The sequence below is a fragment of the Limulus polyphemus genome, unplaced genomic scaffold, assembly GCF_000517525.1.
Source record: "Limulus polyphemus unplaced genomic scaffold, Limulus_polyphemus-2.1.2 Scaffold373, whole genome shotgun sequence".
Taxonomy (NCBI): domain Eukaryota; kingdom Metazoa; phylum Arthropoda; class Merostomata; order Xiphosura; family Limulidae; genus Limulus; species Limulus polyphemus.
Window position 1 is genome coordinate 49,481 of NW_013665983.1, and position 14,164 is coordinate 63,644.

Genomic DNA, 14,164 nt, shown 5'->3' on the forward strand with positions numbered 1-14,164 from the left:
TTAAATACCTATATTTATTGGCACAACTCTCCGTTAAATCCTATATTTATTTGGTCACAACTACTCCGTTAATACCTATATTTATTGGTCTACAACTCTCCGTTAAATCCTATATTTATTGGTCACAACTCTCCATTAAATCCTATATTTATTGGCACAACTCTCCATTAAATCCTATATTTATTGGCACAACTCTCCATTAAATCCTATATTTATTGGCACAAATCTCCATTAAATCCTATATTTCTAACCGTAAAATCCTAACTCACTGTCGCTATGTATATAACTTTGTTTTAGTATTATGTAGTTCTTTACACTGCAAAATCTTACAAGCAACAACAATGTTTTTCAAAGAAAATTATTTCAGTTGATTTTAAATGAAGAATAGAATTGTCGAATTATTTTATTTTGCTTACTTACCTATTTGTAACTTTACTGTCTTACAGCCCGACGGATGTATTAGCTAGGTTTTCATCCATCGTGTACATCAAACCTTACTGCAGAGCTGGACCGTACTTGGTGGGCATGGCATTGGGATACATATTATTTAAGTTTCCAAGTGATGTTGTATTAAAAAAGGTAAAAAAATAAGCATAGAACTAAAAGTAAAGGACAAAGAGCTTTAGAGTGTATACCAATGTTACTTCTTTAGTTAGTCGTATAATGTTAAATATTAAAACTTTCTTTGTGAGACTAAATAAGAAAATTAGGGTTTCATAAATATACTTATGTTTGTCACACTTGAAGCTGTATTTATTTTACATTTATTTTTTATAGTTGGATCCTCGTAAGTATTTATAGGTTAGACCTTGTTTCTAATTTCCTGTAAGTTAGAAACGAATTAATTTGTTTTCCAAGTAAGAAGGCTTTGTCTGCTAAGGTAAAGGGTGCATAGGTAACAAACATATTAATTTGTTCTCTAAGTAAGAAGGCTTTGTCTGCTAAGGTAAAGGGTGCATAGGTAACAAACATATTAATTTGTTCTCTAAGTAAGAAGGCTTTGTCTGCTAAGGTAAAGGGTGCATAGGTAACAAACATATTAATTTGTTCTCTAAGTAAGAAGGCTTTGTCTGTTAAGGTAAAGGGTTCATAGGTAACAAACACATTTTTCAACTGAGGACGACTTAGATTTCGGTTGAAATTTGTGTTTAGAAAATTGCGGATGATTGTGTCGAAAATGTGTGGAGGAAACCTGTTTATTGTCAAAGTACCTTTCAAGAAAGAATTCTCCGCGTTTAGATTAAACTATCTATAACAAATGCTGAATGTTCTAGTATTGATATAATCTCCCTTTTTCACTAATTCACCATTAGACGAAACAGTTAAAATCTGCTTCTCTCAGGTTTTTTTTTCGAACATTAACAGAGTTAACGGTTTCGGTAAATCACAACTCTGACAACCGCTCACTCTTGCTACAAAATAAGTCTATATATTTTTGTTTAATAATAAACTGTACGACAAGACAGATAGCGGTGCAATGCCTCCAGCTAACGCCCCAATCTAAGGGTCGCGGGTTCGAATTCCCGTCCCACCAAACATGTTCGCCCTTTCAACCGTGGGGGCGTTATAATGTGACGGCCAGTCCCACTATTCGTTGGTAAAGAGTAGTCCAAGAGTTGGCGGTGGGTGGTGATAATTAGCTGCCTTTTCTCTAGTATTTCACTGCTAAATTAAGGATGGCTAGCGCAGATAACCCTCGTGTAGCTTTGCGCGAAATTCATACCAAACATTTGTAATTCAAACCGCTAGCGTCCACGTTCGCCAACGCCCTCTTGTGTTCTGGGCGTAGAAAAAGGGTTCCACGAGTTGTATGCCTCTTCTATACAACAGTTATGTTGACGATACTTGCATTGTTTCCCATTGCAAAAAAGAGATCTGAAAAATTTTAAAACTGTTTAGACACGAAACTCAAATACACATTTTAAAGTCGAAATAAAATAAAATAATTCCTTAATTTAAGTTACTATATGGTGAAGTAAAACGGCTTCAAACCCCCATAGATATTATATACACTTCACCATTATAAGAGGCCTAATGGTATTTCTTTGATTTACTGACCCAAGCTGTGCCGATGAGCCTTGAATAGGCGAAACTGTAGTCCACAGCAGAGGGTACGGCTAATCAAGGAATGCATTAGGCCTCTGTCATAAATTCTCTTTTCAATTTCACTTGTTGTGAAAAAGGAAAAATCTTTAACATATATGTATGTGTGTGTTTGTGTATGTTTATATATATATATATATATATATACATACACAAAATAACTCTTTATTCTTTCTTAACATCCTAGTGACGAGTTACCCTAACAACCTCTGTATCACGGAAACAAACGTTTAATGGTCTATTCACTCTGTTCAACAGCTTCATTCCAAGTCGCTACAAACTGAATATTTTCTTAATAAAGCCTTCAATATCTGTTCTAACTATCTTAATCTTCATGCGGAAATTTCTTTCTTTAAAGACTCTAATATCAAACTGGTTTTCCCTACACATTTTGGATACAATTGTTCGCAATTTTTTAAACGGTCAATTTTAACTTAATGGGAATCTTATGGGATGTGACTTGATTGTAAAATGTGTGACTATTCCATTTCTTTAACGTTTCAAATATAGTGTCATGTTCGTGAAAACTAGCAAAATACAGTAATTTCAACATAATACGTTTAATGTCAGTCAATAACAAAAAGTCAATGAATATTGGTTTACGTGCCACTGTCGTACTAAGTGTGAAAAAGTCAACAAAGCTTTACAATCTCAATATTATTAATATTTCATTACTCTATATAAATACATCTGTATCTTAATAGGAAGATCCTCTCATTATATTTAAACTTGCTCTTAATATCTTGATTGTTTTCATTTTCTGAAGATGTGTTTGTTCTATTCCACAATCCAGGTCTCCTATAGGGATGAACAACTATGCACATTAACGTGTGTCGGAGAATTTTTTTTTTATGTTGATATAATTTGGACTTCTTTACAATTTTTCAATATTGTACAGAAACGTAATATACGGTAATGGGAATTTTTTTTCGAAATTTAATGAATCAAGTGAAGTAGGTATTGTAAGAAACAATACCTTGCTCCGGAGCTGACTATAAATTTAATGAATCAAGTGAAGTAGGTATTGTAAGAAACAATACCTTGCTCCGGAGCTGACTATAGATTTAATGAATCAAGTGAAGTAGGTATTGTAAGAAACAATACCTTGCTCCGGAGCTGACTATAAATTTAATGAATCAAGTGAAGCAGGTATTGTAAGAAAGAACATCCTGCTATAAATCTGACAACAAATTTAATGAATCAAATAAAGTAGGTCTTGTAAAAAAGGACATCCTGCTCTAGAGCTGACTACAAACTTAATTAATCAAGTGAAGTAGGTCTTGTAAGAAAGAACATCCTGCTCTAGAGCTGACTACAAACTTAATTAATCAAGTGAAGTGGGTCTTGTAAGAAAGAACATCCTGCTCTAGAGCTGACTACAAACTTAATTAATCAAGTGAAGTAGGTCTTGTAAGAAAGAACATCCTGCTTTAGATCTGACTATAAATTTAATGAATCGAGTAAAGTAGGTCTAGTAAGAAAAAAAACATCCTGCTCTAGATCTGACTAAAAATGCACAAGAAATGATATCGATCGAGGCAAGCTTCTGTATCATGTTGGAATTACTATCGCATGTTAATTTTCGTATTTGATACATTGTAAATTTGAAAAAAGGAAATTATTTTGGCATGTACCTAATTAATTATATCCCTCTTCGAATTTCTTTTCAGTATTGAAAGATTATACACTCACCCGCTGAAACTGAAATCAATCGGAAACTGCTAGAATTTCATCTTTTCAGTATGGTCAAGCTACCAAACTAAGTAAAGAATTTAGGTGTTAAAATACAAATAGTTACGAATGAGACAAAGTTTAAAATTTCCAAAGCTTAAGCATTTTCAATCTCGGAAACCTACGAGGTATAACGTGTGAGTAAAGTTCAAGCTTGCAGATATTTGTGATAATTTACATCGAAAATTAATACAACCTATTAATATTTAAATAACGAAGCGTGCCTATAAGTCTATGGCGATTATAAGATTTTAGAAAAATACAAAAAATATTTTATGGAAAAACAGGAACATTTAAAATATATGTAACAAAAATGGCTGATTCCTAGCCCTGTATTTCCTGCTCTAGATCTGACTAAAAATACACAAAAAAGAGAGCATAATGAAATATCTTCATACAGGTTTAAGTATTTCAAAATCAAGTCATATAACTAGACCAACAAAACACAGCCGGTGTTATGCATATCACTAAGCACGGTAGTGCTCACTATGTAAGGATGGGCCAAGAAAAAAATGGCTCTCGCATTCATTCTATTACTTTATGATACTTACAAATAACTGCTAAAGTTGAGTTATAGTCTTAATTGAGCACCTAATTGTCATTATCGAGTATTTCACAGCTTCTATAATAGTAGTAATATTCTGTTTTTCTACCACACGTATTTTTGTGGGGAAATAATAAAAATGAAAACTACTATTAGGTCGTAAAGAAATTAATGTCGTTTATTTTTAGATGAAAAACCAGAACAACTTGTATATCAAAATAAACCATTTATTAAATGAAATGGTCTCCATTCTTATCGATGATGCTTTTATCCATTTTTCATCAACGGTGACAATTCTGTCCAGAAATGGTTCACGCGCATTACGCGCCAGAAGAGACGAAGCAATGTTCACACGTTGGAAACGATGATCATCGGCGAGTTCGTGAAGCACCCAAACACCTTTTTTTCATGGAGTTTTCCCATATTTCTTAGATGTTTACACATTATTTCATGAGAGACGTACAATTTCAGGACCATTTCACGAGTGTGTTGCCCTTAGTTGGACTCAGCAAATGTCTTCAGAGTATCATTATCAATTCCAACATGTCGGCTATCACAGTTTTTAAGGCTAAAGTCACCTGAACGAAATTTTCTGAACCATCGTTGACACTTACGAACGTTCAAAACATTTCCATAAACTCCTTTATATTCCTTGTGGGTACAGAGGCGTTGTTTACCTTCTTGTATTACATGCTGAATGTGTTTTGTCGTGTGTCATAACTATAAGGGATTAGAGTATACTGAACTTTACACATCATATACGCTACACTAACGTGACGTTTTGGCGTTCATTTAACTATTATACGTGATGTACGTTTTTTGGGGGGTGGTTAATGAAAGTGTTCCAAAACGCGAAATTAATTTCTTGACGACTTAATACTTAGCAGCGAGTTCAGTTTATAAATATATATTATTTCCATGTTTCATAAATAACTGTTTCGCTGCTGGTCGCTAGATGGCAGTACAGATTATTCTTATATATCGACCATTTGTGACTTTTCATTGCACAAACATAGTATCTGCCAAAACAGTTTCAGTGCAAATGAATAAAGAACAACCTAAATCAATATTCAAGTATCAATGAGTTCATATATTTATGCAACTGACAGATCTGTGTATATGTTAGTGATATCTGAGTTTAAAAACACTAGTCTTTTAATTATCAAAACAATACATTATATGGCGATCTACTTTTCTTCGAGTTTTCAGTGGGGCCATGCCTGGCAGCTATGTGTAAATGCGTGGTATCATACTTCATGGTCTGGGATATGTATGATGTCTTCCTATTAATCGACATGACTCTAGCATGTGGTGAAGCTTATTGTATGCATCTACAGTGAATTGGAGTGAAGTTGAAAGGCGTGGGTTCTTTTAAATATCCCCTTAACGTCGGTTCCAGAACTACATGGTATTTTACCATTTTTGAGGAACCGTTGGTTCCCAGTGTAATCCGAAATTAGAGAAACTGACAGAATTGATATGAAATTATCAATATATACATATATTACTATTGAATTACTTGCCAACCTACTTCAATAAAATTGTTTTGCTAAATAATATCTGTACGTCACCACTAGGAAAGCTGGTGTCAGTTTCATAATACATACATATTTACTCAAAATAAACGTGATCGGCTAGAAGGTGAGTTAGTGTTTTAATGTAACTAAAAATTCTTAAATAAACTAAACAATAGAAGGAAAAATAAATGAACGGCAGATGAAATCATAATCCAGGAAAAAAAAAAGAATTCTCTATCTCACAATACTAAGACCAGAAGCATTCCAGCTCATATAGTAATTAAATAATAACGTTTAGGGCTGGCTTCAGGTAATTTGCCACCTTAGACAGGGTTTTAAAATGCCATTCCTGGCGGAATCCCTGCATACGTATAACATTATATTAACAAAATGTCGCAACTTCTAGTAAACATTTACTTTAGAAGTCTTATCTTCGTCTTACTTCAAACTCTTTAGATTCAGGAAAACTTGCTTTTTTCTGTCTGAAAGTTGGCTGTGGATGGTATTGACTATTTACATTCCTTTTAGTCTATTTCACTTCTAAATTAGTGGCGGCTAGCGCAGGTAATCTTCTTGTAGCTTTAAGCGAACTTCAATAAACAAACACCAAACATAAGTTTTCCATAAATCATGTTATTTAAAACCTTTTACGTTTCTGTATTTCAAAAATCGATTTTCTTCTATTCTGCAATATTTAAGTAGATGTCATGAAGGAATGATTTCAGTGTAATTAAAAAATTTTACTATATGATGAAGGAAGCGTATAGATTTGAAAATCTCGAAGTTTGTCAAATAATATTTTCATGTATATTAGCAGAACCGCTGCTTATTTGTATGTCTTGATCTAAGTACTGAGTTTGAGTATCAGATAAAACAGAATTTTCTATTACTAATGTTTCAGGATATTCATGGTAATAATATAACTGTTAATGCAAAATTAAGTGTGAAATCTCCGACTGTATTTATTTTTTAGAAAAACTCAAGACTGAAACTTCCGGATTTTAATAAAAAATATTATATCGTTTCCAAAGCTAAACATAAAATTATCTTATACAAAATAAAAACAAACTTAAGGGTGGGCTAAATTTGGAAAGAAGCCGTAATGACCCTCTAGATGTAGGGATTTTGATTAAAAATTCCTATTTTTGAAGCCTTTCTATTATTTGTCTTTTCTTCAGAAATAAAGTACAATCGAAGCTAGCCGGAATATTCGTGACAACTCAACCCTTAAATCTTAAGAATTTTAATGAAAAAAAAGGTTCTATTTTAGAAAGCGTATATCAAGTGCAAATTTACAGTTAAATAACATTTTAAAAAATTTTCAAGAAATTTTGGAAAAATACCAAAGGTGTCGATAGCTTGGGTTATTTTAATAAAAAAATATTTTTTGAAACACGCAAAAAAGTGTTAGATCTTATAGATCATCACTGTGCCTGTATAAAATATTAAATAAACCTGATCCATAGGATGACTAACTTTCAGAAAGTGTAGCTGTATTAAGTAAATAGATTAGTAGTTGTATTAAGTAAATAGATTACACCTACAAAAATACCAATAATCTATACATAAACTTTATGTTCACAAAAAGTATGTGTATGTAAGAGAAATTGATAAGATCTTTTATATTAACAGTTCCAAGAATGTCCAGTCAGTAGCCATGTTAATAAGTGAATCAACCAACGGATTTAATAACTTAGTAAGATCCTCAAAATCACTTGTGAGATGAAAAACTAATTTATGAGATTCAAAATTATATTAACCATAATAAAATCATCCTTTCTAATTCTTCAAGCAATATGTTTCAAAATTTAATTTAAGATTATGTTTAAATATTTCTAAACTGTTTTACCGAACTAGTAAACAAACTTACATAAGGTACCCCTCTTTTTCTCCATTCTCACATGTTCATAGATAGATACATTCGTTTATAAAAATGACTAGAACGAAACCCACAGTGTTTTCCACAAATGCCGTTAGGGGTTTAAAATAGTTAATAATGTTACTGACTATAGAATATATATATATATATATATCATGTGGTAAAGACATAATATTTGATATTTTATCATAAGAATTTTTACTCTAAACTGTTGAATATAGGAAGAAATTATTGTCCAACATTTTTACATTAAAATAATAGGCTCAGTTATCCGAATTCAAATACATCATTAAATTTTATTAAAGATGGTTTTTAACTGTTTTTATACTACAATAAACTTTAAAAAATACTGGAGTGATTTGTTTGTGCAATGTTTTTCTGAGGAATGGACATCTTTATTTTAAGAATTAAACACGAATCAAAATGGCATTACTTTAAAGGTCGCTGGTACGGAGGCTATGTTAAGTTCGTGGTTCTTATTGGTAATCTACTCCTCTGATTTTCTTACAGAAATATGTGGTTCTGGGCTGGTGCCTTGCTGCTACATGTAATATTCTAGTCCTTTACGGAATGTGGCCTGTTTATAGAGGTAACCTTCCCTCTGACTTGTCCTCCGCTATGTATAGCGCTCTCGCACGCACAGCATGGGCTGTTGGGCTGGCCTGGCTGACCTTTGCCTGTAAAGTAGGATATGGGGGTAAGTAGTTGGCTTATCTTTCGCTCGATCTATCGTACTGTGTATAATCTGTTCAGATACAAGAATGTAAAAAATTAAATGCATTTTCTATTTTAAATTGTAATTTTACTAACGTGAACAGAAACATTGTTTATTTCTATATTAGCTAAGAGCTAAAAACATTTTGGAATGAGAAATATTTTGCGTGACTCTAATGTGACAACATTCTGCGTACATGCGCATCTAAGCTCTTAATGTCTATCGTGTGACGTCTTATATGACTATAAATAATATCTACGCTGGGCTTCGCAAAATTTAATTAATACTTACACCAATATTACGTCATTTAACCATATAAGGCTCTCAAGGAACACTCTTCTATTTTTGTATCTTTTGCTTTAGCAAGAGTAATGTTGTTGATTAAAGAAGTTGGCGTGCGTAACAGTATGTTGGTCAGAAGTAACTGTCATTACAACATTTAATTGAGAATAAACACAATATAAACTGTAAAAATGTTTTATCACGCGATTAGAATCTGGTAAAGCTGATTTATGTTTTAAGTGTTATTAAGAAGAAACGTTTCTTTAATTTAGATATTTCTAGTTTTTGCCCACTTATTAAGTGGTTACACGGCACGTACTTTGCCGCTTCCTTATCATTGTTTCAAACAAATAGTGTTTGGGAAAACTGCCGTTGACGTCTGGCTCATGGATAATAGAGATATAAAAATTCGATCTATTGCTATTCGAACATCACACAATTTTAGTTAATTATTATACAGTTCTTTATCGATATAACAAACCTTTCAAAGAGTTGATTTTGTAAGAGCAATACAAAGCCAATAGGAAAGAAAGAATCTAGATAAATGTTGTTTTTTTTTGTATCTTTATATATACGAAGCAAGTTTAATTCATTCTACAGAAATCGTTAAATAAAGAAACAGAAGATATCCACAATCATTTTAAATATTTACCAGTTTCTTAGATTCCCTGGTTACTCTTCAAAATTAGTTATTAAAAAAAAAAGTCTAAACTTTCCGAAGATACCTTTTCGGCTCAACACATGTGTATTGCAGACGTATTTTTAGTTACTTGTATACTTATTTCAATGCATATTTGTACCTATATTAGTGTCATTTATATATAAGTCTATAGTTTTTCCCAGTAATTGATTCTGAAAAGTAACCAGAAAATTTCGAAACCGGTAAATAAGAATTTTAAAGGACTATGCACGTTTTATTATACATATTTGTGTGTACATGTATGATTTCTGAAGTAGCTTTTAGTAGGCGAGTTGTTTCGCAGAAAAAATGCTATTGTACGTTTTATTTGAACTTTATTAATTATCTTTTCTATATAGGTTTTATAAAAACTTTCCTTTCGTGGAGAGCTTTTATTCCTCTGAGTCGTCTGACGTACAGTGCATACTTAATTCATCCTGTTATTATGTCAATGATTTATGGCGTACAAAACGTGCTGGTTGATGCAACTTTTAGCTACACGGTGAGAAAACAAAAACGTTTACTTCTTACAAGTCACATTAATTTCTGGAAATATTTGTTAAAAGTCAATGTTTGTAAAAGTAAACAACAATTCTTTCTTTGAAGTGTTCTCACGTTTTATCATCCGTCTGCCGTTGATGAAGATTCAAAGTTTATGTATGGCGAAATTTTGGATTTTTAAGCATATTTAAAGGGATTGGTTAAGACCAAATTTACATAGTCTGGGAAATATTTAATATTAATTCGAATATTGAAAATTAAGTTTACTTTTAAGCGTTTAATTGCAAAGCTACACAATGGACGATTTACGCTGGGCCCATCGTGGGTATCGAAACCCGATTCGTAGCGTTATAAACCTTAAGCTTACCACTAGGGCACCAGAAGGTTTAGACTATTAAGGCGAAAAAACACGGAATATAATTACTTTTTAAAAGAAAAAAAAAGAATTGAAATACTTTAATTTTTATTTTATATTTCATTGGTACAAGTTGTGTGAGACACTCAAGTGAGTGGTTTTGGTTTCTTCTTCATTGAAAGGTTTGTTGTTCGCAATCTACCGCATAGATAGAAATAAACAGTGTTTATGACCAATGTTATTAGAGGTTGAATTTCATTGTTAGAAAAAGGGTGTCAATAACCTATAAAAAAAAATCATTTAGATGAAGGGCAATAGCTACCAATGTTTTAAAAAATGGGTGAAAGGTTTAGGTGTAAGCACCATTCAAATGTTAAACAAATATAAATATTACTTACTTTGTGATCAAACTTCGTACTACATATTAATATTAATTCGAATATTGAAAATTAACCTATTAACAATATCCCTAAATACCCTTTACTTGTATTATAAGCTATCATCTTTATCTATTAAGAACCACGACACGGCTTTAACTGGAGTAAAGGCGTATTCTAGACTTAGTACAAATATCACTGAGGTATAGGGTAGGAGTATGTGGTATTTTCAATATGAACGACATATAATCTAAACGGTCAGTTCAGAGACCCAGAAGGCAATCCCTAACATAGAGCTGCCGAGCATGGAGGAGAGGGGGGTAACTAGTTAACAGATGTTTGCACACGTTGAAGATACTTCTTGATTATATTACACATTCTGGCACATGGACACCTTTTGCCACTGACCTTCGTGTTCGTCACTTTTTGCTTATCACAACTGGGGAGCCCCCCAGTAGCACAGCGGTATGTCTGCGGACTTACAACGCTAGAATCCGGGTTTTGATACCCGTGGTGGGCAGAGCACAGATAGCCCATTGTGTAGCTTTGTGCTTAACTTAAAAAAAAAAACAATAAAAACAAACACACAACTGGGGCACAGCTTATTGCAAGTCTCTGTCTAGATGATCCTGGTACCGCAAGTTAATCTTTATTCCTTTGTTTTCCAATGCTATTAAGTAAAATAAATATCACTGTCTTGAAAAATTCTAAATTCCCGATCTGAGTGCATGAATATTTTGAGTCGTAAAAAGCTGTTCATACCCTTATCAAAAGCGACTTTATATCAATTGTGGCTGTCACGTGGCTTGCTGCTTTGCATATTCAGTATCATTTTAATATAAAGTACTTAACCCTCTTTAAATCATGCAAATCGATTTGTTAAAGACTGGTCTCTCGATAAAAAACATTAGCCTATGTGGAAAAATTATGTATTCTGATCTGAATTTTAATTAATTTTCGTGGAAATTGTATTGGAAGATATTTTAAATTTCTGAAACTTAAACCTTTTGTTTTTATAATATAATCAAACTTTTAAAGAAAAATATTAGATAATTTGGATGTATAGCCTATTTGTGTAATATTTTTAGATAAACAGATAAAAGATACAGTATCCCTTAATCAGTTTCTGTTTATTATTAAAACATGGGTATTCTGCTCACATAAAAAGATGTCTTGTTAGAGATTTGTTATGAAACTTTCTAAATAAATATTAGTTCAAGGTAGATTTTCTAAATCTTATTCCGTTTCTTGAGCCCTAACAGTTATCAGTTTCGTAATAATTTCTGAATCAAATAAAAATTGTATAAAGAAAGACAATTGTGCTGTCGATACACATTGTATAAACTTCTGCCTATTATCCTGGTTTTAGACAATAATTCAGACTTATGATGAGTTTCTATTTTGACGAGTGTCGAAAGGTGATGGTGTATGACAAATTTACTCCAGACCTCTTGGAAGATGGTATATTATGACAAACGCATTCCAGAACACTTTGAGGGTGGTGTTGTATGACAAATTTACTCCAGACCTCTTGGAAGATGGTATATTATGACAAACGCATTCCAGACCTCTTGGAAGATGGTATATTATGACAAACGCATTCCAGAACACTTTGAGGGTGGTGTTGTATGACAAATTTACTCCAGACCTCTTGGAAGATGGTGTATTATGACAAACGCATTCCAGAACACTTTGAGGGTGGTGTTGTATGACAAATTTACTCCAGACCTCTTGGAAGATGGTATATTATGACAAACTCATTCCAGAACACTTTGAGGGTGGTGTTGTATGACAAATGTACTCAAACCTGTTGGAAGATGGGAATGTTATATGACAAACTTACGCTAAACATTGGAAATTCGTGTTTAATGACAAACTTGCTCCATACCAATTGAAAGATGGTGTTTTATGACAAACGTGCTCTAGAACTGTAGGAAGGTGGACTTGTGTGACTTACTCTAAACCTGTTGAAATGTGGGGGTGTATGCCAAACTTACCTCCAGACTTGTTGGAAGGTAGTCTTGTATAACAAACCCTCTTTACTTTATGCTAATCATACAAAGTCTAGACATCTTATATGTTGTATGCAACAAGGTTTAACTAATTTCTAGTTTTATATACGGAAGAACAGCTTAAGCTATTTTTAGCTGTGGCGTACCGGCTCATAGAATGGCTGAGTTTTCAAGTATAAGCTTTTGGCTCATAGCTCCGTCATCTATTGACCGATTTGAGAACTAATTACAGTTTTAGACTCGGAAGTTCAAACCCTTTGATGATTTATTTGACAAAGTTCAAGGTCTCATAGATTACTTTATTCTACTCAGTTTAAGGGTAGGCTGGTAGAGATCCTGATGAGTAATAAAATCGAATCGGGTATACGCGTGCCCCATGCATTGTGCACAAAAATATAGGGAATAAGAAGGAAAATAGGTCTCGTAGATTAATTTACTATAATCCTGCCTAAAATAATTTCAATTTCCGCGGCTATTGAGAATTCACTCTTGTTTTAAATAGTCTTATCCCACACACTGTGGTCTTGATTATGATACCTCTCGATAAACTGGAAGTTTGATAACTTACAATATACCAATTGTATTAGAAAAAAATATCCAGGATTTTTTTTTACAAATATGGAAAATTAAAAAGTTAAAAAAATAATTTGTCTGAAATATTAAATTTTTAATCTACACTCACACACCCACAAATAAACCATTTTTTTTTATAATTCGTCAAAGGCATAATAATATAATGATTTATTTGTCTCTTTCCAGATGTACCTGATCTTTGGAAACCTTCTCACAACCTTTATTTTAGCCTTTATATTGTCACTGATCTTTGAATTTCCTTTTGCTGGTCTGGAAAAAATCATTTTAAAGAGAAGAAAAGCGACTGAGAGGTCGTGAAACAATCAAAGTGGGTATATCGTGTTCACTTTGCAAGGATGCTGGGATGAACTACCATGATTACATTTATTATATTCCCAGCTGTATTGATGGGCATTAATGTGAAAAATAATAATCGTATGTATATGTAATAAATTTTATTCATTCCAATTTTGGAAATTGTGTCGTATATTTATAATCTTTGTCACTTATTATTGACCTCTTTTTTAGTCATCAAAATGATAGTTTCTTAGCCTTCCAGAAATTATCAGGTATTAACATCGATTTCCAGAGCTTACGTAAGCTTTAATACAGAGATTTCCAAAGAAACAAAAGTTTAACCACATCTTTAATTCCCACTCCCATTAAGATCCCAGTTGAAAACCTCCGAAAAAATAAAAGTTTAACCATGCGTCTAATTCATACCCCCATCAAGATCCAAACTGAAGACCTCCGAAGAAGCAAAAATTTAATTATGCGTCTCTAATTCATACCCCCATCAAGATCCAAACTGAAGACCTCCGAAGAAGCAAAAATTTAATTATGCGTCTAATTCACACTCCCATTAAGATCTAGACCGAAGATTTCCGAAGAAGCAA

At 32.7% G+C, this 14,164-nt stretch overlaps 1 protein-coding gene across 1 annotated transcript in view; it reads left to right on the plus strand.

Moving 5' to 3' along the window:
- LOC106457783 (nose resistant to fluoxetine protein 6-like) overlaps positions 1-13,730 on the plus strand; it is a 38,566-nt gene extending 24,836 nt beyond the window's left edge. The window contains exons 11-14 of the mRNA XM_022383822.1: positions 447-579; positions 8,285-8,471; positions 9,810-9,952; positions 13,455-13,730. Coding sequence (XP_022239530.1) covers positions 447-579; positions 8,285-8,471; positions 9,810-9,952; positions 13,455-13,586 — 595 coding nt within the window. The 3' untranslated portion in view covers positions 13,587-13,730. The remainder of the gene's footprint in view (positions 1-446; positions 580-8,284; positions 8,472-9,809; positions 9,953-13,454) is intronic.
- Positions 13,731-14,164: the final 434 nt, after the last annotated feature.